We start from the raw sequence: 21,579 nt of genomic DNA, 5'->3' as shown, positions 1-21,579 counted from the left end.
TGGCCCAGAGTTCAGAGTTCTTCAGACGGTTAGCCCTGTTACTTTCTACAGCCAATTCACCTGCTGGACACCTCCTTACTCCCACACTTTTGCCTCATTGCATCTTATCTGACGTGATTCAAGGCCTACCTCATGCACACTCTGCCTGTTTGGAAGAGCTGAAGCGCAGCTATGAGTTCTATCGGTACTTTGAAACTCAGCACCAGTCAGTACCCCAGCGTTTATCCAAAACTCAGCAGAAGTCAAGGGAACTGAGTAACGTTCACACAGCAGTGCGCAGCTTGCAGCTCCATCTGAAAGCTTTACTGAATGAGTAAGTTTAGGAGCTATGCCAGTTTGATGGCAGTGTTTTGGATTGTGTGTGAAAACCCCACACTGTACCCCAGAAGTGCATTAATGTACATAGTTACCATTCAATAAAAAAAAAAAAAAGTTTAGGAGCTATGTAAGGAACTGTCCCTGTCATTAGCAACTTTTATTCTTGTATAATTGTAGTAATTAGTAGAAAGAAGAAACAAAATCAAGACATGCAGCACGAAGGATAGCATACTTACAAGGATTTGTAAGTATTGTAATTTGGGGGCGTTATTTATAGTTTTCACTTTTTCTGATTTCAGCAGAAAACCTAGAAAGACAGGACAAAAGCGGGTGGTGGTCATTCTCTTTGAGAACGGAAATGGAGATGGTTATGAAGAATAAGCTTCTTTAAACTATCTTAAGGTGGGGCTCATACACTAGAACTTGCAGTCTCAGAAAAATATCTGCCTGCACTGGACCATTACAAGCAGCATTGTTATATATAATTAAAAAATAATATATTACTATTTTTCTACATAAATTGTAGCAGATCTGGAAATTTCTTTTGTAGTATAAGTCAAGCTTTGTGGTCCCAGTTGAATAGTAAAATATAGGGTCTGTAGTTTATATTTTTATATTCTACTGTGATATACCTTTATCAATTAAAAATACTATTTTTATGTGTTCCTACATGGAAATTTTCAAGTTTAAAAACTGAGTCAGGGTATGTAATTGAATACAATCATTTCCAGTGAAATTTGTCTCTAATAGTTAAATATTTATAGTATGGTGGACTTGATCAAATAATGGTTGGGTTCATGAGTTAATAATCAGGAAGGTCACAGGAATTTAAGTAGCTGATAAGATTGTAGCTGATATACTTGCTTGTCCCTGGATACCAGGCAAGAAGTAGAAGGGGGAAGACAGTAATTAATTTTGTAAGAAAATGGGTAAAAAGGACTTGACACATCAGTAACATCAAAAGGCCAATTCCATTGGAATGAAGGAGAATAAGACATACAAGGATAGGAACTTAAGGTCAGAAAGATATTTTGAGAAGTTATGTTTTTAACCATCAGTTTGAGGCCTGAGACAGGTAGATAAAAGGCTGATATAAAAGTTAGGGCACAGGGGAAATGAAGAGACAGTGAAGTGAAGGTGTCCCAGTGGTGTGTAGCTGCTGGTCTAAGAAGCAGGCGCACCAGACTCTCAGGCCTGCCTCTTTTAGGGAATGTAAGAAATAAGGCCATCTCCACTTAGTGACTGGGAAAGATTGGATCATCATCAGAGGAAAATAATGTTTCACTAGAAAAGTTGTAGGCAAAACCAGAGTCCCTGAAGAATTAATTTTTTTCAATAGAATCAGAAATAAATATAGGGCATACTGGAATACATTAGAGTGAGGGAAGATGGCTCAGGGAAAGAAGACTGTGACACTGGGTGGATGTGAACACAAAAAGAAGGAGCTCATACCTTAGGCAGGAATTGTGGATTACGTAAGGAAGTATGTGTCCTCTTTTAAAGTGGAATATTCTGTATGCTACTGTCTATCATGTAAGTATTTTAAGTAGAAAGCATATGAGTCCCACATCATCATATCTAATTTGTGCTATGTAACTGCTACACATAACTTTTGAGATGATTGTCTAAAAACTTACTTTGTGTTTCCTATTTTAAAACAAACACTTTCTGTGTTTCACTCCTCTCTCACCCTTGTCCCCTGTGCTGTTTTCACTCTCAGTGGCAGGACCATGTTGTCTCCTGCTTACATTAGGGTATCAACCTATAACTGTTCTCCCTACCCCAGAGTGTGTGCTGCCAGGTTAATGTTACTGAGGCACATATTGGCTTTTTCATTTAACGGAAAATCTTTACTGGATTCAGAGTATAGCAGCTTCCAGGGTGTCCAACCTTCTGGCTTCTCTGCATCACATTGGAAGAAGCGTTGCCTTGGGCCACACCTCAAATACACAAACATTAACGAAAGTTGATGAGCAAAAAATAAGTCCATGCATAATTTTTGTGATATCTACCACACAGCTAAGCAAAAATGTCCTCACTTAATACACATGTGGCCCATGGGCCACAGGTTGGACATGCCTGGTAGACTAAAGTCTATATAGAACATTTTATAGACAGGATTTGCCATAACCTGACTGCAGTCTGCATTTCTGTCTTTATTTCTCACTCCTTTTCTTCAATCTAGCCAAACTGTATAAATGCCTTTTCCCATGTTCCACCTAAAATGACCTTCCTCACTTTTTGTCCAGGCTCAAATTTTACCCATCCTTCAATGCTACCTCTTCCTTAAGTGACTCTTCCTTAGCTACTCCCTGTCTGTACTCATAGCTAGTAGTAATTTCCTCCTCTTCTGAATTCTCATAACAGTGTTTCCATCTCTCAGTGGGATTAGCCTTTTGTGCTTTTATCCAGCTCAGCTTTACAGCTTACCAGCTTGGTTTCTATGGGTATTTTCAACTCTCTGGGCCTAATTCCTTAACTGAAAAATGGAAATAAAATGTTAGTTTTAACTTTTTATGACATTGTATTGTATATACATATATGTGTAGTGTCCCAGATTCAGTTATATATTTCTTATGCATAGGAAATGGGCTTAATTTATCTGTTCAGCTCATAAAATACCTAGTATATATGTAAAAAACAGTTGTTAAATAAATACATGATACTCTTTGAGACACAGTCTCAAGCTGTCACCCTGTGTAGAATGCTATGGTGTCATAGCTCACAGCAACCTCCAACTCTTGGGCTCAAGCGATCCTCTTGCCTCAGTTTTTCTATTTTTAGTAGAGGTGGTGTCTACTTTTGTTCAGGCTGGCCTTGAACTCACCTGCCATGGCCTCCCAGAACACTAGGATTATAGGCATGAGCCACTGCACCCAGCCCAATATATGATACTCTCATGAGCTTTTAAAGAAATTGTGGTTAAATATATATAAAGAATTTATTTAACCATTTTTAAGTGTACAGTTCAGTGACATTAAGTATGCAACCATTGGCACAGTGGTTATGGCACCAGCCACATGCACCAAGGCTGGCAGGTTCAAGCCCACCCTGGACCAGCTAAATAACAATGACAACTGCAACAAAAAAATAGCCAGGCATTGTGGTAGGTGCCTATAGTCTCAGCTATTTGGGAGGCTGAGACAAGAAAATCGCTTACACCCAAGAGTTTGAAGTTGCTGTGAGCTGTGACGCTACAGTACTCTACCAAGGGTGACATAGTGAGACTCTGCAACTACTGCCCATCATTCATCTTCAAAACTTTTTCATCTTGTAAGCTTATTTTTTAATAAGCTATACATTATAATTTTTTTGTATTTTAGAGACCTGTTTCTGTTTTTTTTTTTTTATTATCCAGGGTAATAATTCTTGAAGATGAACTTGAAAAGCTCGTTTGTACTAAAGAAACACAAGAATTAGTGTCAGAAGCTTATCAGATCTTAGAACAGAAATTAAAGTTGATTCAGCCCCATGTTCAAGCAAGCAACAGTTGCTGGGAAGAGGCCATTTCTCAGGTGGACAAACTACTACGAAGAAATACAGATAAAAAAGGTACCTGTGAGAGATTTCTTTGCGTATGCTTATCAGACATGCTTATTCCACTCCGATAGATTTTATTAGATGGATTTCTCATCTGCATGATGAAACTGGCTTCACAGAAGTTTTTAATTTACTTCAAAAGTTGAATTTATATGTACCAAGTGACACTAAAAGTCCTGGCTCTTATTTTGTAACTAAAGAATGAATATGATTTAACAGTGAATCATACCTCCTGAAATGAGTAAATTTTGATAGCATTTTTTTGTTATTAGAACTTCTAGAAATTCTTTCATTTAGGATAATAAAAGAATGAGCTTGAGGGGCTAGAAACTGTTTTTCTTTTACTATAAAGTACTTACTTAAGTTATGATATAAAAATGATACAATTAGTGGTACTTCATTATTAAGGATCTAAATATAAAATTGTCATTATTTAATGATAATATATCAGTTGCTTTGTGCTGCTAAAAAGCCAGTCTGAGATTTCCTGCCAAAGTGCTTTTACTTGATTCAGATTTTATATCTGTTTTTACATTACCAATTTCATTTTGAATCTTTGGTGTATTAATTTTTTTAAATTGTGCTACAAACCAGTATCATGTTCATCTTTTGAATTTTTTTTTTTTTTTTGAGAGACAGAATCTCACTTTATCACCCTCAGTAGAGTGCCATGGCATCACACAGCTCACAGCAATCTCCAGCTCTTGGGCTTAGGTGATTCTCTTGCCTCAGCCTCCCAAGTAGATGGGACTACAGGCACCTGCCATGAATCTTTCTTTTTTAAATTTTTTGTAGAAATGGGGTCTCACTATGTTGTCCAGGCCAAACTCCTGGCCTCAAGCGATCCTTCTGCCTCAGCATCCCAAAGTGCTGGGATTATAAGCATGAACCATCATACCCAGCTAAATCTTTGTTATGAGGTTAATCAGACTTATATGTAGAATTTGCATTGTTGTCAAATATAATTAATGCTTTATAATCATGTTATTTTTTGCTTATTGCTAGACACCTCTCTACATTGGCCATCTCTTTAAGTTGACCCAATTTTCATAGACCATGCATGTACATATCAGTATAGTAGGCCTAGTTCCTTATGTTGACTACCTCTATATGTCAAATGGTTTGTTATAGGTGGTCAATGCACAGAGGTTGGTTCTATGGTATTTTGTTTAATGTCTTAAACAAGCTCAATAAATCCTTAGATAGTATTAGCTTTTTTCAAAAGGAAATATTAATATGCTAATTAATCAACACATTAATATATAATGCTAATTAATTAGAATATGCTAATTATGCAGAATACATTCACCCACCACCCACCATTTCTTTATGTTTTGAATGTAAGTAATGATAATTTTTTTCTCCAAAGAATAAATCTGCCAAGAAACTTTAATGATGTAAATACTTATGCATATTAAACGTTCTGCTCTGAAGTTTAGAGCCTTTGCATATACTTTCTATGAACTAAAATACTCAGAAAACTTTTGAGTATTAAAAACATGCATCTCATTCATCTCTCCTTTAGCACACGCTAAAATGTGAACTCTTTGTTGCTTGACTATTGTTAACCATTACTGTGAAACGTATCTCCAAATTATTGGGCAGATAGTTAAGATAGGCCATTTCTTGATCATGCTCTGTATATGTGGCTTTTGCTCATAGATGACAATGATGTGAATTAAGACACAAATAGTTAACAAACTTTTCTTACTAAGACATTCACAGTGACTACAGCTACACAACTTTATTTGTTAATTTTGAGACAGAATTTCACTCTGTCACCCTGGCTAGAATGCCCTAGCATTATAGCTCACAGTGACCTCAAACTCATGGGTTCAAGTGATCCTCTTGCCTCAGCCTCCCAAGTAGCTGGGACTACAGGTGCCACCCTCATTTGTGTACTTATTTGTATCAGTGTGGACTTATAGATTATAATTTTAGTCAGTGGATCATAATTCATTACTATTATTATTTTGTGGCTCAAATTGTCCAATATTTGGCCAGAGTAATCCTGTTCAAGTTAGTATGTATTGCCACTAAGCCCTTCCTTACTTTCTTGTGTGTTCCTTGTCCTCCTCCCCCACATCTCCAAGAAGTCTTCATTCCTTTCAAGACAGGAAAGTATTCCCAAGGGTGGGAATCATTGGAAGTCCAAGTGGTTCCTTGGCTTCACATGAGAAGGCATTCAAGAGTATAAAGCAAAGTCAAGTTGAATTTATTCAGAGAATATAAGAGATCTACTCCACAGACAAGAGTAGAGACTAATTCTCCCTTCTGAGAACAGCCCCTTTGGTTCTTTTGATTTCTTTAACACATTGACTGCCACATTTGAAAAAAATTTTTTTCCTTGGGGCCCTCAAGGTACCCAAGGTAAGGAGATGTGTGAATTATAATAGGCTTCCCACGGCCCTGGGCTCAAAACTAGCATAGTTACATAGAACTTAACATGGCAGTTAATTTGTTACTCACTGGCTTAATCATAAGCTAAGCACAGGAGGACTATACATGTTATTTCTTGGAAAGGGGCAGTAATTTCCTGGATCTGGGAACCCTCCTCTTTCTTGACTTATAAGGTCCCTCCCAGGAAGTGTCTTGGTGTTGGTGGGAGTTTCTTTTATCAAGATGCTAATGTTATAACTAAGGTAATAATGAGCTGTTAGGTCAAGAAGTGGCCAATTCCTTTGCCATCTTAGTTCCAACCTGTTCTAACTTGTTTCTGTCCCTACATCCTATGGGGGGGGTGGTGTGTGGTTTAGAGATAGAGTCTCACTGTGCTGCTTAGATAGAGTGCAATGGTGTGTTCAGAGCTCACTGCAAGCTCACACTTGTGGCCTTAAGTTATCCTCCCATCTAGCCTCCCAAGTAGCTGAGACTATTGGTGTGCACTACCACATCTGGCTAATTTTTATTTTATTTTTTTGTAAAGACTGGGTCTCAGTCTGGTCTTGAACTCCTGGGCTCAAGCAATCTTCCTGCCTTGGCCTGCCCAAGTGCTAGGATTACAGGCATCAGCCACTGCACCTGGCCTCACGTCCTATTTTTGATTGGGGTGGTTAGGGGCTTTTGACTCTGTTAAGCAGTGCCTGCTTGTTCCCTGTCTCACTGCTGATAAAGAATGACATTTAGAAACCAAGTGCTAGGCATGCTCATTGCCTCTGTGATGTCATTGCTTTGGGGCTCTCTCAGTATATCTTACTTCTACGTCTGTCTGTCCATATGTATTATTATATAAACCATGAGTTTGCACCAGGATCTCCAACTCAGTTCTAACACCACGATTTATTCTGTTCTTTCCTGTTTCTATATTTGTACCTTCCTTCTCTGGTAATGAGAAACTTGGCTCACATTATCTTCTAAATATTTAGTGAGTAATTTACTCAGTCTCCTTTTATGTAACTAATCACCTGACTCTATGGGCTATCACTTATCCACACTGATGCTGACTCTACCTCCTGAAAGTTTTTCCCATCCTATCCTCCACCGCCCACCCAAAAAGCACAAAAAGATAGCAATATGGTGAGGAATCCAGCTATGAATCCCTGCCACTATTCCTATTCCATTAATAGGAATCCACCTATTAATTCCTGATTAATATATTTTTTAGAGCATATTACACACACTGATAATATTTCTTGTGTTTTCAAAATGACACTATATTAGGCTGCCTTGTGTACCTTTAATTAAACTAGGCCTTTTAATGAACCCTTAAGGTATTTTCAGCCTTTTTGTATGTTATTTGTAATTCCTGTCTTGAGAACTGTCTGTTCATCCACTTAGTCCATTTCTTTGGTGGTTCATTTTCTTGTTAACTTGTAGAAATTGGCCCTCTGTGATAAAATATGTATTTTCCCCCTACTTTTGTCTTATAACTTTAGAGTTTATTTATGGTAGATTTTTTTTCTTGCAAAAATTGTTTTGTATTTTTTCTGTGCATGTGTCTGCTGAATTTTTATGTCATAGTTAAAAACTATCCTTATTTTATTTTATAAATTCTCCCATGATTCCTTCTCATACTTCTGTGATTTTATTTTTACATTTATATCTTTAGTTTCTAGTTCCCCCGAAGTTTAGCTATGGTGTTAGATATGAACTATGGCTAGCCACTGTGGGAACACCATCTTTTCCCTTCAGGTGTGAACTCCAGTTATTTTTATTCCATTAAGCTATCTATTCCAGTTCTACACCATTTTAATTATTTTAGTTATACAAAATAATAGTATATTGGGCTAATCATACTGCTCTTCTTTTTCAAAATTATTCTTGCTATTCTTGCTTTTTAATTTTTTTCGTAAGGTCTTCAGAATTAGCTTATGTGGGTTCCTGGCCCTGCTGATTCTGTCTAATCCTTTGATTTAAATAGTAAAAAGGAAGTTTCCTTTCCACCTCAACTCTCTAGTCTCCAGCTCCCTTCTTCAGAGACATTAGTCCAGTGCTCACTTCAACAGCACATATATTAAAATTAGAATGCACAGAAAAGATTAGCATGGCCCCTATGCAAAGATGACATGCAAATTTGTGAAATGTTCCATATGTATTTTAAATTTATATATATAAGGTTTTATATATATATATAATTTCAGCGTTATTCTATGACAACATATGCAGCCTTCTAAATTGGCTCCCAAATCTGCTGCTTTGTAAATCTGAGAAAGTCATTTAACTCTCTGTACCTCAGTTTCTCATATGATAGGTGGGAAAATGATGTACCTCTCCCAAAGAATTGTAAGAATTAGGAATTAATACAGATAACACCTTTAGAACACTCGGCATTCCAAACCAAAAGAGCATTTAAGAGAGATTCTGTGCCTCACTATCTTTTTCTTCTTGTATATATCTATGTAGGTCATGAGTCACAATCATAAAATGAGCAGTGAGCTCATCAGCCAGCTCAGAAATGTGAACTATTATAATACCATTCCATTATTTGCTTGTGTGATTTTTTTCCCCTGGATTATCTCCCTGCCTTTCCTTAAGGATACCCAGAATTTTATCAATTCTTAGCTGATTTTTTTAAATCACCTACCAATGATATATTGTTTAGTTTTGCCTCTTTGTTTGAGATAAGGTCTCACCATGTTGCCCACCTTCTGGCCTCAAACTCTAGACTCATGTGATCCTCCCACCTGAGGTTCCCAGGTAGATGGGAGGACTACAGGTGTGTGCACCACTGTGCTTGGCCTTTGCCTCTTTTTGAGCAAATACTGGCATCATTTGACAGACTACTTACACTTAAGATAAGGCAAAAGGCCTTATTCAGGACTTGGAACATGGTAGGTATTCAGTAAATATATATGAATGAATGGATGGAAAGAACTTTGTATGACCAAGAATGAGCCCCTCAACTCTGACACATTAAGAAATTTCTAATATTGGGCGGTGCCTGTGGCTCAAAGGAGTAGGGCACTGGCTGCATATGCCAGCGGTGGCATGTTCAAACCCAGCCCCCAGCCAAAAACTAAAAAAAAAAAAAAAGAAAGAAAAGAAATTTCTAATATTGTCAACACAATATATGATAGAGAACCTCGCAGTTATCATTTTCTTTACCATCTAGTTTTTGTGTGTCATCACGGTAGGCTCAGGAAATTGTTGGGAATAGGTTATCATTTGGCCTTATTCAAGAATTGCCTTAGAGAAGAATCTTCAATTAACAGCACTTTCCCATTGTTAAAATATCACATTATTTTAAAACTATTAATATTTAGGCTGGGTGCAGTGGCTCATGCCTGTAATCTTAACACTTTGGGAGGCCCAGGTGAGTAGATTCCTTGAGTTCAGGAGTTCAAGACCAGTCTCAGCAAGAGTGAGACTCCATCTCTAAAAATAGCTGGGCATTGTGGCAGGCACCTGTAGTCCCAGCTACTCAGAGGCTGACACAAGAGGATCACGCAAGAGGCTGACGCAAGAGGATCCCAGCTACTCAGAGGCTGAGGCAAGAGTTTGAGGTTGCTGTGAGCGATGACACAAAGGCACTCTAAAGCCACAGCACTGTATCAAGGATGAGACTCTGTCTCAAAAAAAAAAAACCTCTTAACATTTATAATCTCTTGGGCCTTCTACTCAGAGTAGTCCTACATGAGTATATAAGCATCACTGGGCTATTGTTATGAATGCACCCTGGACTTGGAATCAATCTGCATTTTAATCTGGTAATTAGTATCCACATTAAAGTGTGAGAAACATTGCTCCACAGCAGGGGTCTGCCATTTCTTTTCTCTAAATGATCCTACAGTAAATATTTTCTTAGTTCTAGCCATTCAGGAGGCTGAGGTGGGAGGATCACTTGAGTCCAGCCTGGGCAACATAGTGAGACCTCATCTCTTAAAAAAAAAAAAAAAAGCAAAGAAAAAGAAAGAAGACCTGGTTTTGCAGGCCATATGGTGTCACAACTATTCAACTCTGCTAAAAGCCCCTGTAGACTATACTTGAATGACTATGGCTGTGTGCTAATAAAAGCTTACTTACAAAAACAGGCAGTGGGACAGACTTGGTAGACTCCTGCTGTCAGAAAGCAGAATTGAGGGATAAGGTGATCAGGAAGCTCTTTTCACTTCATACTTGCCTATAATGTTTAAAGCTTTATCATGAGCATATAATTAAAAATCTACTGTGTTTTAAACATTTTTAGACTTAGTTTTAGATAATGAATCATAATTATGAAAAAATCCAAACAAAGCCCTCTTTGGTTTTTTTTTGGGGGGGGTGTTAGTGGTGAGTAATTCTGTTTTCCACCTCTAATCTTTCATAGAAAAAGATCAAGTATAAGGAAATGCAAACAGGTAAATAGGTTTCAGCACAGAAAAAAGTGATACTGTAAACTACTGCTTACCAAACTTAATATTTAATAAGTGACACTTAACTAATTTTTCCTATATGCCATACTGATGTGTCATTGTAAATGTTCATCCAAGTACATTCAGTAGTGCATACACAGTATCATTTCATTGTTGAACTTGTGGTGAGTGCTTGGGAGAAGTTTATTAAATGAATTGCATGCTGGCGCTGGCACTCCAGAGATTGTTAAATATTCAGGAATCTTAGGAGCTGTTAAATATTCAGAAATTTTGTAAACTGGCTTAACATCACTGGTAGCTTAAAATTGGCCACAGTGGGGGCATTATACTATCAAAACTGGAAATCAGCAAATGCTACAAATTGGGTGTTTTATTTGTTTTATTGGAGCTGGATTGCCAATACACTGTTTAATATACCTGTTGTTCCTGTTAGTAGTAGTACCTTGGATTTCTTTTTTTTTTTTCTTTTCATTTATGTAATAAAATCTCTGTTTTGCAAAGTGGGCAATAATGGAACTTTTGAGTATGTAATCTGTAGCAGGTGTTATTCTAAGCATTTCTTATTGACTCTTTATAAAATAAATATTGTTATTTTGACCACTATTCTACAGATGACTGTGCCTTAAACTAGAAAATGGCAAGAGCTGGGATTTAAGCAGGTGTGTCTCACCTCAGCGCTCTTAATCTCTGTGCTGTGCTGTCACTGCTGCTAATTTATCTTGATATTCATCATTTAGCCATTTTGTCTACACACAGCTAACCAGTCAGCCCTTTATAACATTTCCCAAATCTTTCTCCTTTTAAAAAAGATCATATAGCTATCATTAGTCTTGAAAGGTAAAAATCTAGAAGTTTAAGCCAGCCAGTTTAAAAAAATTTCTTTTTTTAAGTAGACAGATAATAATGAAAGGTAGGAGCTAGATGCGAGACCAACTAACCTGTGATTAGATACCAATACAAATTTTAAGAATTTATCAAAGTTAAACTCAACTCGGGTGAGCTTTACGATACCTACTTGTGAAACTCTTTTCCCAAACCTAACTTCTGAGAGTTATAATAGCATATGTGTAAGACTGAGTTTGGATTTTTTTTAATTTTTACTTTTAATTTCAGCTGGCTTTCACTTGTCTTAGTTTGAAGTTGTTTTTTTCTTTTTTAACTTTTTGTTTTTCTTTCTTCCTTTAACGATTCTCTTGCCCTTTGCCTCCCAAGTAGCTGAGATTATAGGTGCCCACCACAACATCCGGCTTTTTTTTTTTTTTGGAGAGATAGGGGTCTCACTCTGGCTCACTCTAGCTCATGCTGGTCTTCTGCTGGTCTCAGACTCAGCTGAGCTCAGGCGATCCACCCTCCTTGGCCTCCCACAGTGCTGGGACAACAGGCATGAGCCACCACGCCCGGCGTGAATTTGGTTTTTATGAGGAAGAGTAGTGGTGCCTGTCTTAAGACTATTCTATGTGGGCTCGGCACCTGTGGCTCAAGTGGCTAAGGTGCCAGCCATATACACCTAAGGTAGCAGGTTCGAATCCAGCCCGGGCCCACCAAATAACAATGATGGCTGCAACCAAAAAATAGCCGGGCATTGTGGCGGGTGCCTGTGGTCCCAGCTACTTGGGAGGCTGAGGCAGGAGACTCGCTTGAGCCCAGGAGTTGGAGGTTGCTGTGAGCTGTGATGCCATGGCACTCTACCCAGGGGGATAGCTTGAGGCTCTGTCTCAAAAAAAAATAAAATAAAATAAATTTTTAAAAAAAACTATTCTATGCTGTGAATGAAAAAATGTGCTCAGCAAGTTTTTATAGGGTAGATGTTGTGCAGATACTCTGGTGAGATGAAGAAGGAAAAAAATCAGGTCTGTTCTTATCTTTATTCTCACCCTCTCTCCCCACCCCCTTTTTAAGGCAAGCCTGAAGTAACATGTGAAAACCCGCACTGTACCACGGCACCTTTGATGAAGCCCACTCTGCACATTGCAGACAAAGATCCAATCCCTGAGGAGCAGGTAAGGATGAAATTACATGTTTTCCCTAAAGAAGAGTTTCACATACAAAGCATACCTACCATTCTTTTAAATGACATGGATAATTGTCAAGTAACTTACTGAATTTCTAATGAGCTTCAAAATTACCTCATAATGTATTGAATTTTAATCAAGTCATTAATTCTTAGTTCCTTTGAATTTGTATTCACTGAATGCACCAGGAGACATACAACAACAATAAGCATATTTGTTGTTGTTGTTATATGCATCAAGCTTTCCATTTCTTAGAGACTTTTTTTTTTTTTTTGAGATAAGCTCTTGCTCTGTTGCCCAGGCCAGAATGTAGTGACATCATCACAGCTCATAGCAACCTAAACTCTTAGGCTTAAGTGATCCTCCTGCCTCAGCCTTTTGAGAGGCTGGTATTATAGGCACATACCACTCTGTAAATTATTAATTTTTTAATTTTTTTTTTTGAGACAGAGTCCCACTCTGTGCCCAGGGTAGAGTGCTGTGGTGTCCTCTCTCACAGCAACCCAATCTCTTGGGCTCAAGAGATTCCCTTGCCTCAGCCTCCCAAATAGCTAGGGCTGTAGGTGCCCACCACGATCCTCGGCTAGTTTTTTTTCTATTTTTAGTAGAGACAGAGGTCTTGCTTTTGCTCGGGCAGTCCACCTGTCTTGGGCTCCCAGAGAGCTAGGAGTACAGATGTGAGCCACCATGTCCAGCATAATTTTTTAATTTTTTTTTAAGATGGGGTCTTACTGTTGCCCAGGCTGTTTTCAAAATCTAGGCTCAAAGGATTCTTCTGTCTTGGCTTCCCAAAGTGCTTGGATTATAGGAGTGAGCCAGTGCATCCAGCCTTCCTTTTTTTTTTTTTTGAGACAGAGTCTCACTTGATAGAGTTGCCCTTAATAGAGTGCTGTGGCATCACAGCTTACAGCAACCTCCAACTCTTGGGCTTAAGTGATTCTCTTGCCTCAGCCTCCCAAGGAGCTGGGATTACAGGCGCCTGCCACAACACCTGGCTATATTTTGTTATTGTTGGAGTTGTTGTTTGGCAGGCCCAGGCCAGATTTGAACTCGCCAGCCCTAGTATATGTGGCTGGCACCTGGCCACTGAGCTACAGGTGCCAAGCCAATTCCTAGAGGCTTTTTTTTTTTTTTTCACTCTGTCACCCTTGGTAGAGTGCTGGGGCATCACAGCTCATAGCAATCTCCAGCCTCAGCCTCCCTAGTAGCTAGGACTACAGGCCCCCACCACAGGGCCCGGCTATTTTTTGTTGTTGTTGTTGCAGTTTGACCAGGGCTGGGTTCAAACCCACCACCCTCAGTATATGGGGCCAGCGCCCTACTCACTAAGCCACAGGCTCCGCCCCATAGAGGCTTTTAAAAGTGATTAAACACATTAGAAATTAGTACATTGGCAAGGGACCTTTTGACATCCTGGAAATGTTTTAACCTTGATCTGAATGATGGTTACCAATATATATAAATCTGTAAAAATCCCATATATTTGACTGCATGTATGTTTTACCTCACTTTGAAAAATAATTTTTTAATGGTTGCATTAAAAATGGTTGCATTTAAATACTGACAAAGATTACTTTGCTCATCCTAAGGAAAATTTCTTTTCCTTAGGTCATATTTATTCAGTATTCTTAATTGCATATAGAAACCAATTCTAGGTAGTTTAACAGATACTTTATTTAAAGCCATTTGATAGCTGATAGAATATTTCAGAGGACCAGATAAAGCAGGCTTGAACCAGCCTGGGGTAAACAGCCAAAACCCCGCAATAGAACTATTCTAGTGGCGATATCATTGCCAAGTCACTGGTGCAGACATCACCATTTGCTTCATCAATGCTGAATAGTAAAAGCTAACCTTAGAACTACTATCTTTGGAAACTTCATCTGCCCCCATCCTTGCCACAATGGATTCCACCAGGTGCCTGCTTCTTTTATCACAAACTTCTGAATCAGATCTGATGCAGCTACATTTGATTAGAGGATCTCATTTGCCTGAACCAAACTGTAAGGGAGGCTAGGTAAGCAAGTATCCCAGCCTCTGTCTTAGAGACACAGCAAACTATTAGATAAAGTGTTCCCTAATTCTAGAAAGAGTGTTCAAACTTCTTGGGAAGTCAGAAAGAACCAACAAATGTGTACCACAATGAAACTTTCATGCCTAACCACCTCCCTAAACTGCCAGCCCTTCTAATTTGATTGGTTTGGGCATAGCTAATAACCATAATCTTAGCTAAGTTATAGCATGGTACCAGAGTTGAAGCTGTTAAACTTTCTTATCCACAATCCTTTTTTAGTATCAACTATTATGTTTTTTGAAGATTTTAATTTTTCTACAGGTATATATGCTTTTTTTTTCCCTGCCCAGCTATGCTTGAATGATCTGTGCCAAGAATAAGTCCTCATTTTTTAATCTTAGAGACAGGTAGGCACAAGTAAATGGATGTTTACTAGAAAATTGTCTACTTAAAGTGTTTTTTCTTTTATTCATTTTCAGGAATTAGAAGCTTATGTAGATGATATAGACATAGACAGTGATTTCACAAAAGGTGATTTTTATTACTTGTCTCAAGAAGACAAAGAGAGACAGAAGTGTGAGCATGAAGAATCCAAGAGGGTACTCCAAGAATTGAAATCTGTGCTGGGATTTAAAGCTTCAGAAGCAGAACGGCAGAAGTGGAAGCAATTACTGTTTAGTGATCATGGTAAGCACTGATTTTAGAATAAAAGGTTATTTCAATGTAGGAAATCTTTTTTTTTCCTTCAACCATGAGTCTTATTTTAGCTGTGGACTTATGTGGCTTTAATTTTAGGCAGCTACTAGTAAGTATAATACTTTTTCTTTTAGAGATGAAATCAATTTGACCAATTAAAAAAAAGTAGGTATGTAGTTACATTGGGAATATGAAGTCATATTTTTTCATCAATTATCTAATTTTTTACTAAAATTGTTTTACAGTGAATGAGCAGTGAGTTGAATAATTTGGGATTTTTAAATGTTATTTTCAAATCTGATGAATTTGAGATTCAAAAGTCAGAGATTCTGCATATGTTAAAATATTAAAAAGACCTCAGTGAAGCACAAGATTAATAATTCCATTTTCATTATTTTAAAAATAAATTAAGACCTACCATTTAGACATATCATGAGAGTTACTTTGAGCATTTCAGTAGAGGGAGATGTGGAGGTGATTCTGTGCAGGCTCTCTCCATGCTCTGATTTGGGCAAAGTGGGATGGTCAGTGGCCTTAAATTCCTTTACGTTTCTCACCCTTCTTTTCTTCAGGCAAACTTCCTGAGAGGCAGGGGAAGGAATGAGAGGAACCCTAGTTGAATTAATGCCTCTGGGATTCTGAGAAGGGAAAGTGAGACTTCCCTTCCATTTTACAGTACATATGTACACCCTCAAAATCAATTGTCTTCCTTTCCCTTCCTCACTAGAAGTATATAGATTAACTATACCTTCTGGAAGTTTCTCTTTTCTTCCTTTAGGAGCTCTTCTGTTCTCCTCTGTCCAGATCTACATTTCCTTGGTTTTATCTTTCCTTTTCTTCCCACAAGCCCACTTTATAGCCTCGGTCCTCGTTTTAGATTATACTCTACTATACAGTAGCCTCTTAGCTGACTTTCACTGTTAGTACTTTTTTCTTCTAAGCTATCTTGCAAGCTTTTCTTCTAAGGCTAAGCTATCAAACAGTGTATTGTTGATAGCTCTCTCTATCTTAAAAACCTGTAGTGGTCCCCATTTCTTATCCTACTAAATCTAAACTCCTTTTCCTGGTTTCAAGTCTCTTCATAAGAATTCATCATACATAATTATTAATATATTTTCACTATTTCTAATATGAGTAGTGAAATAGTCTACTAATAGTCTACTTGTGTTTATGGAATTAGACTGTAGTTCTACAAATTTGCTTTTTTTTTTTAGAGACAAGAGTCTCACTTTATCACCCTTGGTAGAGTGCTGTGGCATCACAGCTCAAAGCAACCTCCAACTCCTGGGCTTAGGCGATTCTCTTGCCACAGTCACCCACCACAACACCTGGCAATTTTTTTGTTGCAGTTTGGCCGGGTCCGGGTTTGAACCTGCCACCCTCGGTATATGGGGCCAGCTCCCTACTCACTGAGCCACAGGTGCTGCCCCAAATTTGCTATTTTTATTTATGAAAAATATTCCTGCTATCCCTTTAACAAGAATTCTATCTTCTCCACCAGCTCTCTTACCACTATAGACCTTTATGGTAGAAAGACATTGTAGTGTAATACAAGGCAAGTTTTGAGTAGCAGAGCATATAGCAGAGAAGGGAAATGATGAAGAACTTTCCTATAGGCTCAGTATCTATAGCTCAGCAGGTAGGGCACCAGCCACATACACCGGAGTTGGCAGGTTGGAATCCAGCCTGGGCCCGCCAAACAACGATGACAACTACAACCAAAAAATAGCTGGGCATTGTGGCAGGTGCCTGTAGTTCTAGCTACTTGGGAGGCTGAGGCAAGAGAATCTCTTAAGTCCAAGAGTTTGAGGTTGCTATGAGCTATGATGCTACGGCACCCTACCCAGACTTTGTCTCAAAAAAAAAAAAAAAAAAAAAAACTTTCCAAGACACAATTGTAATAGGGACTTTACCTAACAAATACAATCGGTGAGGCTCGGCGCCTATAGCTCAACCGGCTAAGGCGCCAGCCACGTACACCTGAGGTGGCGGGTTCGAGTCCCCAGCCCGGACCCGCCAAACAACGATGGCTGCAACCAAAAAATAGCCGGGCGTTGTGGTGGGCGCCTGTTGTCCCAGCTACTTGGGAGGCGGAGGCAGGAGACTCGCTTGAGCCCAGGAGTTGGAGGTTGCTGTGAGCTGTAATGCCACTGCACTCTGCCCAGGGGGACAGCTTGAGGCTCTGTCTCAAAAAAAAAAAAAAAAAAAAAACAAAATCACAAATACAATCGGTGAAACCTGTTTCTTGTACCCTCAATGAATCCCCAACAATAAATTAAAAAAAAAAAAAGAAAGAAAACCAACTTTCCTGTAACATCTTTGTTCATATATTGATGGGGCCTACATAAATCAGAGATAAATGGTATAATGTTTTAGGCACTATTGTTTTCTGTGTGTTTACTTTTTTTTGTTTCTGTAACTAAATTACAGTCTCCTTAAATAGGGGCCATGCTACCTTCAAGCATTCATTCAGCAAATTATTCATTCAATAAGTTGCTATTGAGTACCTATTACATGCCAGGCACTGCTTACTGTTGTATCCCTAGCAAGTAGATCAAGAGACAAAAATGCCTACCCACTAGAGTGCACACTATTCTGGTACAGTAAAAGGCAGATTTACCACTATACAATTTATCTACCTAACAAAAAACTATCTGTATCCTCTAAATCTATTGAAATCAAAAATTAAAATTAAAAAAAAATGCCTACTTTGTGGAGGCTTACATTCTAACACGCGTGTCAATTAATCCTCTCACTACACAGATTATATCTCCCATTCAGTTAGCAATAATCTTGACTAGCAGTCAACTTCTACATGTTACATTCTTTAAGAGCTAGCAGATTTATAAACTAAAAATGCATATAGATTGAAAATAGCATTATATATAAACTTGTGTCCTTTTTTATTGTTTAGTATTTTCTTCAAAATTATCCTATTGACATTATGGGCAAAGATATATCAATGAGAGAAATGTGTCTCTTTTTCAGGTATGTGCTTTTGATACAGTTTGCATTGGAAAAGGCAACAATGCTGTTTTAGTTTGTAAAAATAAGTAAAAAGCTGCTGATACCATAGAATGCTTTTTCCATGAAAAATTTCAGTACATCTTCCAGAGTTGTTTTCATCTCTGCCTACAGGGGTAAAGTCCGAATGGAATTAGAGGGGGAAATTCTACACTGGAACCTGCTGTGGCCATTTTTTTCTGTTGTTGCTGCTTCTCTAGTGGAGTTACTGCAGCTTAGGGATGTTTCTTGGAAATGGACATGTTTTCCAAAGTATTTTTTAAATACACGCCAGATCTTCAAGAAGTACTTTGTTTTCATCCGTCATGCTTCATAATGTATTGTATTGTACTAACCCCTCATGCTGGGAGGAGAGACTGCCTAGCAAGCAACCCACTGCCTACTAACATCAAGAGGGGCTAAATAAAACTTCATTTTCCTTGCAAGGACAACTTCTACCGTATGGATGTATATTTATGTATTATATTTTGTATAACAGTTGATCGTAAATGCAGATTTATTTTATTTGTGTTTTTCTGTGGCACTACAAAATGTGTAGACATTATGGCTTTACTTTCATTAGGCTTTACTTTCATTTTTGTTAGGTGGTTGGCAAGTAAGTTGAATTATATGTTACATTTTTTTCCATACTGTTTTAACTTGTGTGTGTGTGTGTGTATATATATATATACACATATATACATACATATATGTGCTGAAGATATGATTATTATTTGGATTATGTTAGGCCTTTTATCTGATGTATTATCAGTGAAAACCATGCTGCTTATTCTTTAATACAGTGGTTCTCAGACTTTGAGATGGTGAGTCAAGAGGAAGGCTTATAAAACATGGTTGGTCCCCACTCTGAGAGTTTCTAATTCATTAGATCCAATATCAGGCCCAAGAATTTGTATTTCTAATATATTCCTAGGTAATGACTGATGCTGTTGGTTTAGGAACCACACTTTGAGAACCACTGCTTTCATATTTTCAATAAGATAATATGTAAGGTATTTTAAACATCTTTATCTGACCAGGCACTTTGAGAAGCTGAGGCTGGAGGATCGCTTGAGCCTAGGAGTTCAAGACCAGCCTGGGCAACACAGCAAGACCCCAACTCTAAAAAAAAATATTTAAAAATTAGCCAAGCATGGTTGTGCGTGCCTATAATGCAAACTATTTGGGAAGCTAAAATGGGAGGGTCACTTGAGTACAGGAGTTTGGGGCTATAGTGAGCTATGATCACACCACTGCATTGCAGCCTGTGTGACAGAAGAAAACCCTGTCTCTAAGAAAAGAAAAGAAAAAAAAAAGAAAACAATTCCTCATCAAATCCCTACCTGATTCATTTCTTAGGCTTTTTTGGCTCTTATAAAATTCCCTGGATATATAAATTTATATTGATTAATTAATTTTATTAGAAAGTTTTACTTATTTATTGTTCTTTTAAAAAATACTGGGAGTTTAAATTAGATGTTTAAATCATTGCTAGGTCCTTAGTTACTTTCTTTTTTTCTTTTTTTTTTTTTCTTTGAAGCTGTGTTGAAATCCTTGTCTCCTGTAGACCCAGTGGAACCCGTAAGTAATTCAGAACCATCAATGAATTCAGATATGGGAAAAGTTGAAAAAATTATACTGAAGAGGAAAATAGTAAACCCTCCACTATTGACAATGAACTAAGTAGGACTGAGTATTTATGTGAAAACCCTGTAGAGGATGAAAATAAAGATAATTCTACAAATGAAATCCTCCTCCAAGGAGCAGAAGAAAGAATGTATTACCAATGTGAAAGCGAAGGTGAATCTCAACAAGCAGATGGCGGTGGCCTGGCCGCTGCCCCACCAATTTGCAGGGACTCATTACAGCTGTCTATCAAGCAGAGGCTGGCACGGCTACAGCTGTCACCAGATTTTACCTTCACTGCTGGCCTCGCCGCAGAAGTGGCTGCTAGATCCCTCTCCTTTACCACCATGCAGGAACAGACTTATGGCGATGAGGAGGAAAAACAAATAAATGAAGAAGAGAAAAATGACATGGAAGAAAATTAAGAACCAAGATTGACATGAAGTGATTTCAGATTCCTTTTATGAAAGTGTTTAGCTCCAAGACTGGAAAGGGAGAATGAGTATAAGTTTACTAAATATAAAGCTAAGATGTGAATTTACAGGAAGAACCCTGGTTTCAATAACTGATCTGAAATTAAGTAGTTACCTGTAAATGGCAGATCTGTTAGGAAAATAAGAGAAAGGTAAGGGCTCTCTTGAATAAACTGTTTTATTTGTGGCACAATTGATCAATCTTGGGAATTCTTTAAGTATTTTTAATAAGAAATGAATCATCATTTCTTGCCAGAATTTGCTACCATAAGATAATTGGGATAATTCTGTTATAAGAACATTAACATTTATTATGAGTCCTTTTTACTGTATTCTTGCAGTTAATAACTGCAGTTATTATGTTAATAACAAGTTGTTTGTATTTTATTTTTGTTTATACCAGTCTTCAAACAAAGATACAGGTTCTGAATAAAAAAAAATTAATTCATACAACTGATGTGTCCTGGGGTTTGGAACTAAAAAGTAGTTTCAAAAGTATTTGGGTTGTGACTTTTTTTTTCATTTCAATAACGTTTATTTAAGCCAATTTATCCATAATCTTGTCATTTCAACATGTAATCAGTATTTTAAAATTAATGAGACATTTTACATTCTTTTTCATACTAAGCCTTCAAAATCTGGTGTGTATTTTGTACTGACAGCTTATCATAATTCAGACTAATCATATTTCAAGTAATGAAAGAGTCACATGTAGCACAATATTGGACAGCACAGGTCTAGTGGAAAGAACAAATAATAAACAAGATAAATAAGTAAAACAGGCCAGATATTTGAGGGTGGTCAGTGCTATGGAGGAAAATAAAGCAGGGAAGGGAATAGGGAGTATTGGGTAAGAGCCCCTTTGACTTCTGGGCCACTCCTATGTCTGGGAATTTCACTCAGGCCAAGATCTTGTAATTCCCTGGGAAGCAGGGAAGTAGTCTGCAGCAGTGCTGAATCTTACAGTGGGTGAGAACTGACAGGCAGCGTCATGCCCCCCCTCTGCTGGGGAAGTGACATATTTCTTATGTTTCCTTGATGATGTGTGTATTTTAGTAGTTAATTTTAAGATATCTTAATGACTTTTAAAAGAAGAGCATTGTACC

General features: G+C 37.8%; 1 protein-coding gene and 1 non-coding gene across 2 annotated transcripts in view; both read left to right on the top strand.

Moving 5' to 3' along the window:
- Positions 1-20,926, top strand: part of VEZT (vezatin, adherens junctions transmembrane protein) — an 81,922-nt gene extending 60,996 nt beyond the window's left edge. The window contains 6 exon segments of the mRNA XM_003804084.3: positions 1-313; positions 3,677-3,870; positions 12,549-12,649; positions 15,155-15,362; positions 19,915-19,998; positions 20,001-20,926. The exon segment at positions 1-313 is cut by the window's left edge and continues 17 nt beyond it. Of these exon segments, the coding sequence (XP_003804132.2) occupies positions 1-313; positions 3,677-3,870; positions 12,549-12,649; positions 15,155-15,362; positions 19,915-19,998; positions 20,001-20,425 (1,325 nt within the window). The 3' untranslated portion in view covers positions 20,426-20,926.
- On the top strand, positions 8,288-8,393 carry LOC111723115. The gene has a single exon (XR_002771732.1). It is a non-coding gene; the product is annotated as a U6 spliceosomal RNA (small nuclear RNA).
- Positions 20,927-21,579: the final 653 nt, after the last annotated feature.

The sequence above is a fragment of the Otolemur garnettii genome, unplaced genomic scaffold, assembly GCF_000181295.1.
Source record: "Otolemur garnettii isolate 467f Iridium unplaced genomic scaffold, OtoGar3 scaffold00007, whole genome shotgun sequence".
Lineage (NCBI taxonomy): Eukaryota > Metazoa > Chordata > Mammalia > Primates > Galagidae > Otolemur > Otolemur garnettii.
This window is presented reverse-complemented; position numbering and strand designations above follow the sequence as displayed.